The sequence below is a fragment of the Lytechinus variegatus genome, chromosome 19, assembly GCF_018143015.1.
Source record: "Lytechinus variegatus isolate NC3 chromosome 19, Lvar_3.0, whole genome shotgun sequence".
NCBI classification, from domain to species: domain Eukaryota; kingdom Metazoa; phylum Echinodermata; class Echinoidea; order Temnopleuroida; family Toxopneustidae; genus Lytechinus; species Lytechinus variegatus.
Window position 1 is genome coordinate 8653810 of NC_054758.1, and position 17430 is coordinate 8671239.

General features: G+C 37.3%; 1 protein-coding gene and 2 non-coding genes across 3 annotated transcripts; all 3 read left to right on the forward strand.

Moving 5' to 3' along the window:
• The first annotated feature begins 5803 nt into the window (after window positions 1–5803).
• On the forward strand, window positions 5804–13897 carry LOC121405821 (60S ribosomal protein L10a-like). The gene is made up of 5 exons (XM_041596785.1): window positions 5804–5851; window positions 9280–9432; window positions 11424–11572; window positions 11997–12169; window positions 13433–13897. The coding sequence occupies exons 1-5, from the start codon at window positions 5847–5849 to the stop codon at window positions 13601–13603; spliced, it is 651 nt and encodes a 216-aa protein (XP_041452719.1). The 5' UTR covers window positions 5804–5846; the 3' UTR covers window positions 13604–13897.
• On the forward strand, window positions 10492–10575 carry LOC121406396. Its single transcript, XR_005968793.1, has one exon. It is a non-coding gene; the product is annotated as a small nucleolar RNA SNORD45 (small nucleolar RNA).
• Window positions 12656–12739, forward strand: LOC121406392. The gene has a single exon (XR_005968789.1). It is a non-coding gene; the product is annotated as a small nucleolar RNA SNORD45 (small nucleolar RNA).
• Window positions 13898–17430: the final 3533 nt, after the last annotated feature.

Consider the following 17430-nt stretch of genomic DNA (forward strand, 5'->3'; position numbering starts at 1 on the left):
TTTATGTGGTATTTTTTATCAGACTAAGCAGATAACCACCGCCACTAATTCCCTGGCCCTATTATTTGTTCTAATAAAGCGACGGAGCGTAGCGACCGTGCAAACATAAATCACTACGATACCATGCATGTTCCATTTCAAAGTTGTCAAGTTTTCTGCGCTCTTTATGTGAAGCCCTACTAAATTTGGCGCGCAATGCGAGCCGAAAACTTTTTATATATTTTTTTCATTCCCACATGGATTGATCGCATCCCTGACTTTAGACTTATAAATGAATTGACATTAGCCTCATAGAGTCAAAATATAGCGACTTAAGGAATCATTTTCTTAAGAATTTCCATTTCCATTTATGCTCTATAGGTTTTTTACGAAGTAAGAATGTCCTTCTGTAAAATTGTATTTGATTTGTATTGTTTTATATTACTTTGTATTATGTTTTGAATGGAAATGAAATAAAAGAATTGAATTGAAGTTGAAAGACGACATATCCTATTTAATAGAGAATGGCAAAAATTGAAATATCTTGTGTTGAATATTAAATTTTGCGATGATTCGTGTTGCGTGAGGTTTGAAGGTCAACCATGGAAAAAAAAAGTTGCAAGGCATTATCAAATCTTCTATAGCATGCAGGGATCTTTTGACTTGCTATACACGCACTTTAAGAGAGCATTAAAGCATGATATGCTGGGGCTGTTCGAGCACCCCAAGACTCTTCCGGAGGTGCTGCATACTTGTATTATTCTCATGCATGTGCAGCACCCCTGCAATTTTGGTAGGTGTGACAAAATGGAGAAATGTAACCAATATGACCAATATTCTAAATAGAAACTTTTTTTTTCTTTTCAAATTTCTCTCTACCGCGACCTACATGTATGGAATTACCATAAATGCACAAACTGGGGCAAGCACTGGAAACACACACCCGGACAGACACGTGAATTAACATGCATGGCAGTCAGAGTTCCGTAACGTTTGATTGGAGTGGATCATGATGGGTCAAACCTTACGCATGTAGAGAAATTATCTCCACCATTCTGCCCCCTACGGAATAACGCAGTATATGACCTCCCCCCCCCCCCCCCCCCCCCCAATTTATAAATTTTCACCTTTTTTGTATAGAAAAGTAGCCAGGAAACCACCCTTTTCACACATTCACACTGAACTTGGAAGTTCCCCATGGAAAAACGCAGTATCTATACATGCACGATAATAAGCATGTTATTCTATTCTTTGAAATCGCTCGAAGTTTTCCTTTATCATCAGTTTGTAGATTATATACATGCATCTACTTCATGCCAAAATAGCACATGTTGCTGTTGTTATTTTGAGATATATTGACGTAAATGTACATTTGAAACGAATGCTCAGTTTCCCCCATGGAAAAACGCAGTATCTAACAGATGAAGAACATATCTCGAGATCTATTCATTTTTATCAAAAGTTACTCCGTCGATATTGCTTCACGACCAATTTGTAAATGTGTAATATAGAAACGTGATATGAAGGGCTCGGCTGAATTCGACCATTGGAACAAGCTTGGGCGCCCTCTGTAATAAAGTCCTAATTAAAATTGATTTTATCAGGAATTAGGTTAAAAGTTAATTGAGGGGGCCGTAGTTTGGAGCGGGCACCCGAGTGTTTCTAAGCTAGTATTATATTAAAATCTAAGTATATCATCAAAGCAACTCAGGAGACATAACTAATTACAAAATTTATAAGAATGAATTGCGTAAGTTTTTAAAACCTTTTTCTTGGGGGAATTTACCTCAGAAGGCGTTGGTAGAGGGCGCCCTCCGTATTTCTAAGCTATTATTAAAGGACAAGTCCACCCCAACAAAAACTTGATTTGAATAAAATGTGAAAAATTCAACAAGCATAACACTAAAAATTTCATCAAAATCGGATATAAAATAAGAAAGTAATGGCATTTTAAAGTTTCGCTTATTTTCAACAAAATAGTTTTATGAACGAGCCATATCCAAATGAGAGAGTTGATGACATCACTCACTCACTATTTATTTTGTATTTTATTATATGAAATATGAAATAGTTTTATTTCCTCGTCATTGTCATGTGAAATGAAGTTTCAATCCTCCCTGAACACGTGGCATTCCATTATTTTAACATTTTATGCTTCCGGGCAGGCAAGGAGGTCCTAAACGTCAAAGTCGTAAAAATTGAAATATTGTATAATTCAAACAATAAAAACAAAACAAAAGAAATAGTGAGTGAGTGACATCATAGACTCTCTCATTTGGATGTAACTGGCTTGTTCGTATAACTATTTTGTTGAATATGAGCGAAACTTTGAAATGTCATAACTCTTATTTTACATCCGATTTTGATGAAATTTTCAGCATTGTGCTTGTCTTTTTCTCTATTGATTCAAATCAAAATTTTTCTGAGGTGGACTTGACCTTTGATTTTCTATTGAATTACGCACTGACAAATGGGAATAAAGTGACTGAGTATATGTGATACTGAATAGAATTTTCTTTCGCTTCGATTCGGTGTTTTTCCCATGGGGAAACCGCAAGCATTTGCCTTGACTTTCCCGAAAGTATCTACATTTTCTTCAATATCTCAAAAATAACATCCCAAAAATGAAATTTGTTTTGATGGGGCCTGAAATGGCACACATAGGCCTAATACTGAACTGAGGTAGTTGAGAGAAATCTGAATTGCTTATATTACCTCAACTTGTGCAAAATGTAGATAATGCGTTTTTTCCATGGGGAAGTAACATCCTGCTGGACGTACACCATTATTTGGTTGCCATGGTAATGTCCTAAAATGGTATTCAACAATCGCTTGGCAAGCAACAATTAAGCATTTCCTTGCACCCCAACTGATAAGGAAAAAGGTGAAAATTTTCAGACCCTAACTTTTTAAAAGCAAAAATCTTCTTTTTCTATTTTAATAATCAAATAATGCGAGCGCAAAGTGCGAGCCGAAATGTTTTTGACATTTTTACCTAAGGAATGGAAATTCTTAGCACTTTTCGTAACTTAACAGAATAGGATAGGTATATAATTAAATGTGCGAGCATCATTAGATTTCATTCGATTCATGATGTAGCATCATTAGATTTATTTATTTCCGTTCAACAAGTTTTTTTTCAAAATACAATCAAAGTAACAATACATATTCAATATAATAGATAATACAGACAAATCAATGACATTTCGTAACAAGTGTTGAATATAAATTAAACAAAACTACAATTTGTTGCAGTACAATGAAAAGAAACAAGAAATGAACGGAGGGACTTGCCGAGAAAAGCAAAAGCTTGTAGAGAAGGCAAGCCCCTAAACTTAGTTTCAATACTAATTATAAACAAACTATATATACAACTATATATACAACTATATATACAACAGGCTCTTAGAATAATTTTTCAAAAACAATTCAGATCACACACAGATATACTATTCTTCCAAAATAATATTCTTAAAGTAAGCGATTTATCTTTTCCAACTCGCCCAATTTATGTATAAACTAAACAAAGATGAGCACGAAGCGTGAGCAAAACATGTCGATATTTAGACCTACTGAGTAAGTGGGGATCTTCCTTACATTAATAATGCGAGCGTAGAGCGCGAGCAGATTTTGTTTGTATACGTTTTGAACTGCTCGAAATTGTACCTGTTATGGACTGCTTGCATTTAGCCATGAAGACGTTACATATTTTAACATTCAAGTATTGCGAGCGCGAAGCGCGAGCTGAAGATTTTTGACCTTTTTTACCTGAATAATGGAAATTCTAAGCACTTTTTGTAATCTTGGAAGGGCTCTATATAAACTGAACTTTATTGATGCGAGCGTGAAGCACGAACGGAACAATTCTGGACACTCTTCATGTTTTGTAAATCATGAAAAGGATAAGTTATTGTCAATTTTCATACATTAATAATGCGAGTGCAAAGCGCGAGCAAACACTTTTTTATATTGTGATCTGAAACTGGATAATGATAGAGAACAATCTGCGTATCTGAACAAACGTGTGTTTTAGATTTCCACCTAGAATTTGGGTATTCTAAGTACTTTTCGTATCATGAAAATCAATATTAAAAGCGAGCGCAAAGCGCGAGCCGAATTTTTTTTTTGACATTTTTACCTAAGGAATAGAAATTCTTAGCACTTTTTGTAACTTAACAGAATATGCATATAATTAAACATGCGAGCACAAAGCGTGAGCAAAAAAATATCGATATTTAGACCTACTGAACAAGACACTCTATTCAATTGGTTTTGTAAATCATGAAAAGGATAAGTGGGGATCTTCCTTAATAATGCGAGCGCAGAACGCGAGCAGAAAATTTTTGTATACGTTTTGAACTGTTCAAAATTGTACCTGTTATTGGTTATGGACTGCTTGTATTTAGCCATGAAGACGTTACATATTTCAACATTCAAATGTTGCGAGCGCGAGCTGAAAATTTTTGACCTTTTTTACCTGAATTATGAAAATTCTAAGCACTTTTTGTAATCTTGGAGGGACTCTAAGTATATAAACTAAACTTTATTGATGCGAGCGCGAAGCGCGAGCGGAAAAATTCTGGACACTCTTCATGTTTTGTAAATCATGAAAAGGATAAGTTATTATCAATTTTCATACATTAATAATGCGAGCGCAAAGCGCGAGCGGACACTTTTTGATATTGTGATCTAAAACTGGATAATCATTTAAATAGAGAACAATCTGCGTATCTGAATAAACGTGTGTTTTAGATTTCCACCTAGAATTTGGGTATTCTAAGTACCTTTCTTATCATGAAAATCAATAAAGCGAGCGCAAATTGTGCATAAGATGCATGACAATAATCAATGCGAACGGAAATCGCGAGCCGAAATTTTTGATAAACTGTCATCAAAGTAGTTTGATTTAGAATTAATATTGGGATGTACATTACTCACTAATCAAAATGCTAGCTAATACGTTTCGACAATCTGACCTGAATAGGGATATTTTGAGAACTTTATGGAATACAGGAAAATAATAGGTACCTGACAAATCAAATTTTGCGAGCGCGCAGCGCAAGCAGAAAATTATAATATTTAGACCATAATACAGACATTTTTACAGAGCACTTTTTAAAAATCAATTTGTAAATCAAACAAAGTAATGAAAGGTCAATTTCCCTGCTAAAATATGTTGTATATTGACTTTAAAGTTTGATATTTCAAGCTCCATATTGAGCAAGATATGCAAATCCCCTAAAAGACAATGCGAGCGCGAAGCGCGAGCAAAAATTTTATATCCTAACAAATAGATTTTTCAAAAAATTATTTTCAAAGTCTTACCCTCTTGTTATTTTATTCAATCATGTTCCTCCTCTTTTGTTTGCCTTTCTTTTTTTCTCCTCTCTTTTCCCTTCCTTTTCTTTTTTGCTTTCTTTTTCCCTTTTTTTCTTTTTTTTGCTCCGCCAATAAGGGGGGCCCGGGCCCCTCGGGCCCCCCCTGGATCCGCCTATGCGTTGCTATGGCAACAACCGAAGACGTAATTTATCATATTTGGTAAGAAAATGGCGGCCGGTTTACAGGGTCGGCACGGCGCAGCTCCGCGCGCTACTATGAGTCGGCACTCTAGTTTATTTTATCCACCTCTATGGTTCTGTGGCTGTCTTATGGATCCTCGATCATTAATTAGTCTTATACTATTTTTTAAAATACCATGAAACAAAGTCTTGAAGGATCAAAGATATTAAAAATTAAAATTTGTAAATTTCATTATTAGTATTTTGTAATTTTTAATTTGTTTTTATTTGATGTAAGCTAACTGCAAATACTTTAATACGCAGCATGCAAATCCCAGTCTTTTCACTGTTGGACGCATCCGTGGCAAGATGAGGTATATTTTCTCATGACAAATATCAATATAAATCCATCGTAATCATGTACAATTGAATGTAAAATCAAGATTTCGAATATGTAAGAATTTCAAGGTAACATTATTGTTTATTTTAAGAGGTTTTTGTCGCGCATAGTAGCAATATAACAGAAAATAATGACCTGTATAATTGCAATTTGGGGCCTATATGCTATCATGTGATGCGTGAGCTGAGCATGTAACACATGCGTAGGCCATAGCGGGTGGGCGCTCATGCAGTTTCGCACCGGCCGACTTCCAGCAGACTTCCCCGCCAGAAATTGTTGGCATTATCTTTGTTGTGGTTTAGGTCAAGTAAAAGAAGAAAATAGTTGATTGTCCTTGCTGGCATTATTTGGCAGCTGACTATAAAAATAAACTAAAGTATTTACGGTACCGTACTCAGTAGAGGCGCACGGCCAATAATATTGGAGACTGTCTCCAATGTGAGAAATTGTCTCCAATATCAGAGACTTTGTAAAGAATTTTGGTATCCAATTTCAGAGACAGTCTCCAGTTTTGGAGACTAATTTCTTTTGTTTACATTTGCGGCAAAAGGATTACCTTGGCGGCAAATAAAAATGTGATAAGCAGATTACTCATGACAAATTACCCCTTTTCACCGTCTACTTTAAAAATTCACCTACTTTTGTTTTGATAAGGATTTTTGTTGTCAATCACACACAAAACAAATGAGCTTCTGACCTCAGTGATACCCTTTTTAGACAGGCTAAAATTTCCTTAACCCCGTACTATTGGTGGGGCTAAATTGCCATTTAGCCCCACCTATAGTACGGGGTTAAGCTTAGCCCACTTTCGTTTTACACAGCGTTTTTGCAAAGTGGGCTAACCCCACCTATAGTACGGGATTATTTGGCCCTGCAAAAAAGCAGGGTTATCCCACCAATTGCGGTGCTAAGAGCAATAGTACGGGGTTAAGATCGCATGTGTAAAACGAAAGTGGGCTAAGCTTAACCCCGTACTATTTGGCCCTACCTATAGTACGGGGTTAAGGAAATTGTAGCGTGTGTAAAAAGTGTACGAGTGAAGCACTTGTACTACGAATGATCGACAAAAACCACTAGTCCGGGGTTAGCGAGTTTCGTGTGTAAAAAGCAAGCATTCCTTATCCGGGGTTAACAATAACAATTTGGCATGTGTAAAAGGAAAAAAAAATAGTACGGGGTTAAGGATAGTACGGGGTTAGCGATAGTACAGGGTTAGCGATAGTCCGGGGTTAAGGAAATCCTGTGTAAAAAGGGCATGAGACAAAATTTTGGGTGGAAAAAATCATGCTTTTGTTGGTGTTTCTTTTGTCCTTTTGCAAAGCAAGTCTCCAATGTGGGAGATTGTCCCCCCGATTGGAGAGTCTCCCATATTTGCCGTGCCCCTCTACTGGTACTGGCCAACAGCAACCTAAAATAATTTAGACTCCTGAAATACGGGATTGCCCTGTTTTTATAGCCAATTTTTGAAAATAGTGTAGCAGGCTACAGTGTAGCAGGCTACACTATTTTCAAAAATTTTTGAAAATAGTGTAGCCTACACCATTTTCAAAAATTGGCTATAAAAACAGGGCAATCAGTCGCATGCTTTGGAATATGGTGCTGATAAATCAATTTTAATGAAGTAATTGTATTTCAGCGGGGGTTTTGGTGAGTGATAGCGCATGTACTTTGTTTGGTGTGTGTTGCGGTGATTGAATGTTCATTGTTGTGCATGTGTGCTGTGGTGATGTGATTGACTGACTGCTGGCGCGACGTGACTGGAAAATTTTCTTGAGAGTATTAAATAATGTTGTTAGCTATCCAGCGGCAATTTATTTGTGAGTTATTTATTATGATTCTGGAAAGGATTCAGGTTAGCACCAATTCTGTTCATATTTGATAAACTGTATCCTTACCTGAGCAATTCAAGTTGATGGACAATTGTAAGTTGGATCTAACAGTTAAGTTAAACAGTTACAAATATTGAAATAATAAATCTGGGTAATAAACATTAAATGAACAATTAAATTCAATATTCATGTAACAATGATATCAATATTCATGTAACAATTGATATCAATAAATAACAACTGCTATCAATGGGTTCGAATCCCAGCCATGGCGTAATTTCCTTCAGCAAGAAATTGATCCACGTTGTGCTGCACTCGACCCAGGTGAGGTGAATGGGTAAGCGGCAGGATTAATTCCTTGAATGCATGAGCGCTGAAAGACAGCTCGTGCCAAAGCCGGGGTAATAATAATAACAACGCATCTCGGAATAGAATATTTCTAGATAGACTGCGCTATGTAAATGCCTATTATTAAATAAAAATAGATTGGTAACAATTGAATAAACAATATTAAACATTCTTTAAAGGACAAGTCCACCCCTATGAAAAGTTCATTTGAATTAACTCTTCATGCGTTACGTTCGCATTATTGCACATCCGTAGGCGTGTTTCGTTCGCATTTTTGCACAACCACACATTTCCCATAGACGTCCCCTGTCCCATTGTTGTTTCGAACAATGTATAACCTGGCGTTTTTGTATACCATACATGTGTACCGATCGATCGCGCGTGCGACATTAGTTTAGCGTTCGACGGATTATCGCAGTTTACAAATTACAGAAACGTTGAGTTTACCCAAAAATCAATACATCCTGATCACAGCCAGGAAGTTCATTGAAAAAAGGATAAAATCAATAAAACCTCACAAACAATACCATGGCCAGGTCTATTGTTAGGAGTCTGTGACTCATGGCACGAATGTTAATGAGACCCTAAAATAATGCAACACACAGGGGGTTTACAGGTGAACGCATGAAGAGTTAAAAGAGAAAAATCCCACAAGCATAACACCGAAAATTTCATCAACCATATAATAAAAAACACTGAGTGATGGACATCATCGCCTGTCTCATTTGCATGTCTTTGAGTTGTGTATATCACTGTTTAAAATGTCATAACTTTCTTATTTTACATCAGATTTCGATGAATTTTCAGTGTTATGTTAATTTGATTTATTTCTCTTCATTCAAATCAACATTTTTCTGGAGTGGACTTGACCTTCAACAAGAATTATCAAGAAGCAAACCCATGGATTTGATTTTGATGACATGGATTATGCTTAAAACAAGCAGTGGTTTATAATGGCAAATTGACTTAGTAATCCCCAGGCCTGATGCATTATTGAATTCAGTTATATTTTCCTGATCTCTTTTATTTTAATTTCCCAGAGCATTTTAACGAAATTGTAGAGTCCCGGTGCATTTTTTTTCCTGAAATTAAAATATTTACCGACCAACAATTCCTTGAAGGTCAGGGCATGTCAGTAGTGATATGAACCTCGTCATTGTGATTAAAAACGGTGTTATTAAACTATCTCGACCTCCTACATTTTATTTTCTTTCCCCTCTTGCAGTAAAGTATCAAGAGACACACTGTACGAGGCTGTCCAGGAAGTCCAGAAGGGCTCCAAAGAGAAGAAGAGGAAATTCCTGGAGACGGTCGAACTCCAAGTCAACCTCAAGAACTACGACCCCCAGAAGGACAAGCGTTTCTCCGGAACTGTCAAGTAGGACCCGGCCCATGCTGCGGCTGTTTACCTTTTTAAACCTAGCTTGGTCTCGCTAGGTAGTTGGTCTGAGGGCACTGTGGTTTTTAGAGTCCAGTTGTCATTCCCCGAGTCATTCCCTGACAGATTGAACTCCCATTTTTCATCTCGGTTCAACCTTTATCTTTTTAAATATCTTTCCCCTTACATTGAATCTTGTGGATGAATTAACTTCTGCACCTGTCCACCCTTCCATTCTTCCAATTTGATGTCTTTGGATTTCAATAATTACAAAACAAGAGAACGGGATGGCTTTTAAAACGAGTGTTTATACATGTAGAAAACTCTGAAATACTGGTCAAGTCCAAATTTAGAGACGACCGGTCAAAAGTTTCCACTCGTACAAAATAGTTTGCACACAGTGGGGGTCACATTTTCACTTATTCCCGTAATGAAACTAAATAGCAGCTTTGGCTGTTTCCTTACACTCTTTGTGTTAACGTGCAATGTCCATGGTGTGATTTGAATGCCTTAGAATGTGGTCTTCCAGGGAAACCAAATGGGGTGTTGACACCCAAGTATTTACAGTGCACCCCATTGTGTGTCCTCCAAATTTTCCAATGACACTGGACGATAAATGCTCACTGTTGCCATATCTCGGCCAACGGACCTATACCCAGGGTCTTAAATACAACTGGGGAGGCTGATATTGCCGAACATATATTGTAAGGTAGAAATAGAAACACTGAAAATAGTGATTGAAAGGGTGTTGATGAAGATGGATGGGTGGTTAAAGAAAAAGTAATGACAAATTTGCGGATTACTTAATCATCATTGTTTCGTCTTTTGCCACCCCCCAAAAGCTAGAAATGAATAATGTTTTGTTTATATAACTTCATGAGTAGATGAATGAAAAGGATTCTGTAATGAATGAATGAATAGAATAGATTTACGAATAATTGAATTGAAAATATGCTTCTTGTGGAAGTACTGCTTCAAGTTACTGAATATAATAAAGAGTTAGATGAAGAATTTTTTTTTAGGGAAAATTTGAGATTGATTTTTGGTCTATGCCAGTGTACTCAATGATGTTCTCGCATGTATTACCTGAATGTCAAATGGTGACGAATAAACATGTTAGCTCTAGAATTACACTGAGGGTACACGCTGACATTTTTCCCCCATTCCGATTTGCGTTATTTTTACTTAATTACATATCCTCCCTCAAGGTGCTTGAATTGAAATTCGACAACATATTTCTTGAAATTGGGCAATCCACTTTTGCACTCCCCCACCCCCTCTTTTATTTAAAAGGGTAGGCTAAACCGCTAAAATTAACACTCAATGAATCTGGGATTGTTTTGAAGGTTTAATTATGAAGCAATGCCTATACTTCCAAAATGAAAAAATAGGACATGAAAAAATTCTTGACATTGGATAAGAGGCATTAGGTTGCAATATTTTTAGACAAGGCTACTTTTTTTTTATTGGGGTACGTTAATTACAAATGGGGAAAACAAATCTGAATTGAAAAATCCAAATCTTTTAAGACCAAAGATAGAGGCATCTAGTTCAGTCAACAGAGCACCCGTGGTCATCGCCTTGGCGGTGATGCAAACCCAGAAGAAATGTAGGAAATCTAAGATTGACTCTGCACCGGTCTTTCGTAAGTCAAGTAATCGCCTAAATCGAGCCAATGTTTTAGACCAGGGGCCCGTCTCATAAAGGACTTGCAACTGTTGTAACTTTGCCATTATAGCAACTACCATGGTAACAGGGCTCATCAGCCAGTCAGAATCAAGGTGAACATGGTAGATTCCATAATGGCAAAGTTGCAAGTCCTTTATGAAACGGGAATTTCCGAAACGTGTTAGCATCTTCAAAATAAAATTTTGACTTGGTCAAAGAGATTTCTGTGGTCTTACTAGAAGTTGGAAGAGTCACCTGTAGGTGTTCCTCTCAATGACTTTACCTTGATTGATTGATCCTCTCCATCTTTTTACCTTCTCCAGACTGAGGCACATCCCTCGTCCCAAGTTCTCAATCTGCATCCTGGGAGATCAGCAGCATCTTGACGAAGCCAAGGCCAATGGCATTCCATGCATGGACATCGACGCCCTCAAGAAGCTCAACAAGAATAAGAAGCTCGTCAAGAAGCTAGGTAGGCATCGGACAATCGTAAAGATATTGGGGTTTCGTGGAGGTTACTGCCCTCCATTGACGTTTCATTGCCAAACTTCAGAAAATGTACATTTACCATCCATATGAGATTGATTCACTTCATGAAGCTAGGTAGGCATTGGACAATCCTAAAGGCATAGTCCTAGTGTTTCTTTGGGTTATTGCTATTCATTCATTTTTCATATGTTGCATGTCTTGTAGTTCTTATTCTGTGTATTACTCATTTGAATAGTGTGTGGTATTTATAATGGAGCAATTGCTGGCAGAGCAAATGTCACAGAAGTGCTTCATGATGCTAGTTAGGCACGTGACAGCATTATCGAGCATATAGCATTAGGTATCCTTTGGGATAATCCTTATACATTTTTCGTTATGAATTATTGTTCTGTGTTTCTTTGGAACAGCCAAGAGGTACGATGCCTTTTTGGCCTCTGACTCGCTCATCAAACAGATCCCCCGTATCCTTGGTCCTGGTCTCAACAAGGCTGGCAAGTTCCCTACCCTCCTGACCCACTCTGACTCCATGGTGTCAAAGGTCGAAGAGGTCAAGGCAACCATCAAGTTCCAGATGAAGAAGGTGAGGATTGGGGGGAGAATCAAGGAAGATTTGAAGTTTAAGTTCTACATCCAAGAAAATGTTGCTTTGATTCAATAGAAAAAAAATGGGACAAGCATAGCGCTGTAATTTTCATTAATATTCAGATGTAAAATGGTGACTTTTTAGAAATTTCGCTTTTTTTTCACAAAATGGTACAATGTTCAAGATTATTTAGAAAATCAATATTTTAGCTGGTGGAAAGATAATATTTGCTTTTACTGCACCACCATTTTTACCCGTAAAAAGTAGCCCTTCAAACGAAAGAAATAGCTCCCAGAATTCTGCCAATCGCCCCTCTGTGGAAAAAGAAAATGACCCCTAAAAATGGAAAAGTATTTCCTGCCCAGTTACCATTATAGTCTCTATTCCACATCCATTGGTAAATACCCTAGTAGCAGGCTCAAAAGTTTGTAATGATGGGATATGAAATTCAACCAGTTTTCATTGCCCCTTCTGAAATGGTGTACCCAATGATGTTCTCGCATGTATTACCTGAATGTTGAATAGTGACGAATAAACATGTTAGCTCTAGAATTACACTGAGGGTACACCATGTCAAGACCTTCACAAATATAAAATAATGATGCTGACTGGTAAATGATTGTTATTCATAGCAAAATGCTCATGCAACAAAGATCTTCATTGGACCTTGTGATACCTAGGAGGCCTGGGGCCTGTTGCAGAAAGAGTTGCGTTTAAAACGCAAGCCCCAAATGCGCGTTGTTGATTGGTCACAAATTGCATGATTTTTAGAGTTGCGATTGATTACCACGCTTTCTGCAACGGGCCCTTGGGCTCTAAAAATAAAGCCAAGCGATTGATTTTGGGAGCTAATTTACGAAGGATTGTACACAAATAGTCACAGTCTGAAATCTTCCCCACAAATGTCGTCTCTTCAGTTGACAGTGTTGATGAAATGCTCCCAAAGAATAATTTGTTTATTCAATGTAAATGAGTTTCTTTTGATATTGTTGACATGGTGTGGGCCAGTGGATTAGTCTAAACCGTTGAACCATAGGGTGTGGGGTTCAAATCCTAAAGCAGCAACCGTGTCTTAGCATATCTCCAAATTTACCACTGTTCACACCTTGGTTTTACAGAGTAGATAGGTAACCCAGTAGGAAGGAATTCCTTGATTGGTGCACCATCCAAAGCCGGGATAATCGTATCCAGCGCTTAGAACATTAGTGCTATATAAATGTACATCATTATCGGTTTTATTCTGTTCATTCTTATGCTTAGGTTCTGTGCTTGGCTGTCGCCGTCGGACATGTCGACATGGATGAGGAGGATCTGGTGTCCAATGTCAACCTTGCGATCAACTTCCTTGTCTCGCTCCTCAAGAAGAACTGGCAGAATGTCCGCTCTCTTTACATCAAGAGTACCATGGGAAAACCACAGCGTGTCTACTAGACTCGCATCCCAGTTCCATCAAGACACTATACAACAGAAATACCACATGAAAACCTTCGCATCTCTAGTAGTTTCACACAACCCCCTATCCATCAAGAAAACATGGTGAACCTTGGCACCTGCCTATCCGCATTGATCAGCGGCTTGTTACCACTCCCAAGAGCGGTACATCTAGAAAAATACGGATGTAGCAGTAACAGTTGAACTTTTCCAAAGCCATTGTTGCATTTGGACACCCATTTCAGATTGCAATAGTCAATATCTAATGCAGTAAATAAACCTGTCAAAAGTGCACTTTGATGGATTCAGGTAATTTTTTTCTGTGTAGTCTCATAAACTAAACGTTGTACTTTGGAACCTTGTTACAATAATACAAACACCCTGGAGCATCCCTTCTGACTAAGTAGAAAGAGAAGTAGGCATAAATTAAACGAGACAAGAATATAGTGTGAAACAATGAATTTTGGTGAATTTACAAAGAATTGTCTTGGTTACTCTATGGGTTGTTATTGTGACAATGCTCTACAGTGTTGGTGGCAGTCAACGTACATTCATTATAGATGATAGAGTAGATGGTGTAGGGAGATAATGTGTATATCAGAGAGCCATGGTACATGATATTGTAGGAGACTGCATGAGAAATGTGTGATATGAAATTTCAAGTGCACAAGCGGTATTGTGTTTTGCAGGGAGGCACCAGCATCCTCGATCAATCGGCAGTACGTTAATCAAAGGATTTTACAAGGCTCTTCATATTATCTTGGAGTTTGATGGTCTTATGAAAATTAATTCTACAATTTGTTGATTACCCAACGTGATTCTGTTTGTTGAATCTGCCCCCTAATTGTTCATGAAGCATATACCATTTAAAAAAAACAAAGAAAGGTCTGCAAATCTATATTGCACAAACTAAAGCTCGATCAGAAAATACCAATGAATATGCTGGTAATTGAGGCTGCTGGCTGCCGAGTGAATACCATGAATTTATTATTTGTTTTGGCGTCACCTGTGCCAGGGAGGCGCAGTGCAGTGTGTATCGCAAATTGAGAGATGTTGCTGAGAAGAGAAGTTTAAGTTGCACTAGAGTGAGACGTGTATGAGACTTGGATCAATATTAAAATTGGAACATGAGTAAAACACAGAATTTAGAGAAATTTGCTTGAAAAGCAAAATTTTAATGTTAAAGATTCTTTGTATTAAAAACGTAGAAAGAAAATGCCCAACCAAGGTGGGAGATGCCTCACTATCGTTTTCACACTTTAATTTGAATTTCAAATGATTTATTTTTCCTTGTTTTCTAATTGAAATTGCATAATCATGTGACTTATTCAATGGTAATAGAGGAAGAAAATTAAGAAAACCTAAACTTTCACAAGTATTAAGAACAAAAGAAATAGTGAGAATCGCATGTACCGCTACTCGCTTATCCCCCAAATTCTGCATAAGTATATGAATCAATACTTAAAGATAAATTCCAGTTTTGGTAACGATCTCAAAATGACTTTTTACAGAATCTAATGTAATGACCACCCAAGTGTCTGTTTGTATGAATAAAAAATATGTGCCAAAGGATTCTGGAAGAAATTGTGTAATTGCTGAGAAATCAGCAAAATAAGCGCGGATTCAGTCACTTTCGTCGGGTCTTTATTCCAGCAATAATAATACACTGTCCCACGTGTGCCTATTTGTGTTGGTTATGTTCAGTGTGAACATTTTTCAGCGTAGATTTCAAGATTTCACAAAGTTCAGTTTATGTAACAGTACCAGATCTAGATCCTCGATGATATACTGACAAGCCTGGTTTTACAGACATTCTCATGAAATCAGTGTTTACTGCAACTACTGGCATTTCTCTTTAATGAATCAACACTTGAAAATGACGTGGTTTGCCTATTTTATATGCTATTTTATCAGTATCATGCTTCAAATTTCTTTTCAAATGATCCTTGAGCTTGAGTGGATATCGCCCCTATTATAAAGGGAGGAATAAGAGTGGGATGAATATACATTTTGGTATTGTGATATAGAATTCAGGAAGTGAAAGAAAAAGTGGTGTGTTGAAAATTTGAAGGGGAGTGTAGGAAATAATGCACACACTTTTGAGTGTGAGAGAAAAAGACATGAACAGTTTAAAAGCAAACTACACAATGCCTTGAATTTGGTTAGAAAATCTTTGCTGCGAGTCTGATGTGATAAGTGGATTGTCTACTTTGCTTTTCATCTATATTCTCAACATTCACATCCCTGCTTGTACTATTTTCCTCTTCTGATTTTCGCTTTCTCTGTATCAACTCAACCCCCTCCCCCTCAATTTTTTTCTCCCATCTCGTAGTCTCATTAGCAACCCCCTTTTTCCAGTTAAGAGTATACTTCCTCTCTCTCTCCTTAGTATCGGGAAAAAAAACCCGAGTTCTCACTCGTTCCACCAAGTACACAGTGGCAAATTCCTTTCACTTTCATTCGCTACACAGGTTAAAGGAATAGGACAGGCATATCACTATGTACTATTACATTGAAGGTACTATGAGCATTCAGGTCTTCCAAACAAAAATATATTGTATAAATTTCCTGACAGATTTAAAAAAATCTAGACTAACAAGTCTGTACTTTCTGGACATGTGTAGGTTTTCTTTTTGAAATGGAAACACCATCTCCCCTCCCTCCATCTCTCTTTTTCCCTCCTTGATTCCTCTGTCATATTCCTTTCTACTTTTCTTCTCATTCTTTAATAGTCTTCCTGCTCAAATTGGAATTTTCTCTCCCCACCCTGCTCCCTTCAGTCACATCTGATATTCATTCATGCACCAAACCTAACACGTACCTTGACATGTGAACAAATATCAGAACCATGAAATGACACTAATATTCTATTTATATATTTGTTCATTTTCTGTACAGCTGTGCTAATAATGTTATTCTCATTTTCACTTTCATAATAATAATACCTTTAGGTAGCCAAGGTTATAAACGTACATGTATGTAATGTATGAATTCACATATGGGATTCATGTTCCTTGGCATAAACTCAGTTGAAGAAAATCCAAGGGGAAAAAGCATTGAAAAACACAAGAACACAAAATAATCATAACCATCAATAGTACATGTAGTCAATGCTCGACCCCATATGACCAACATCTGTAGAATAAATCATGTCGTTTCCCTGCCCATATGCTAGGCCATTGACATTCAGAGGTCTGTAAGATCAATGGAAACTATTTTTGAAGAATTCATGAGACTGAAGAAGGAGGAAGAGGAGTCGGGGCAGCAATCATACACAAAAAAAAACTAGTCAAGCTGATATCCAAGCCAGATTCCAACATTAAATATATATATAAAGGTGAATTCCCCCTCTTGTTTTTTTTTTAGGGGGGGGTCTTGTTTTGAGAAGGTGCATGTTTCTGCAAGTAGCATAATAAATACAAAAATTAGTGCTGTGAAGTTTCTCTCCTCTCATAACCAATAATAACTATGACGGGGCAAAATGGAGTTTAAGTGCCTCGGCCAGGGGACATATCAAATTAAAGACGTGAATTTCCACAGCCTGTGTCTACTCTCCCCCCCCCAAAGCCCAAAAAACAAAACAAAGAAAGATAGCTTGCTTGAAGAGTGTACGAGTCACTGTGATTGCTATACATATACACAGAGAAGCATTGCATCGGCTGCCATGTACAGTGTATAGGTCAAGAGTAAAAATCATACATGTATATTGCGCTCAATCAAGATATATAAACAATAAAGAATATTCAAAGTGAAATATTACATTACCTCAAGTATACATCCTTTCACATAGGCAGTCCTTGGCATCAGTTCATACCAATCTCCAGTTT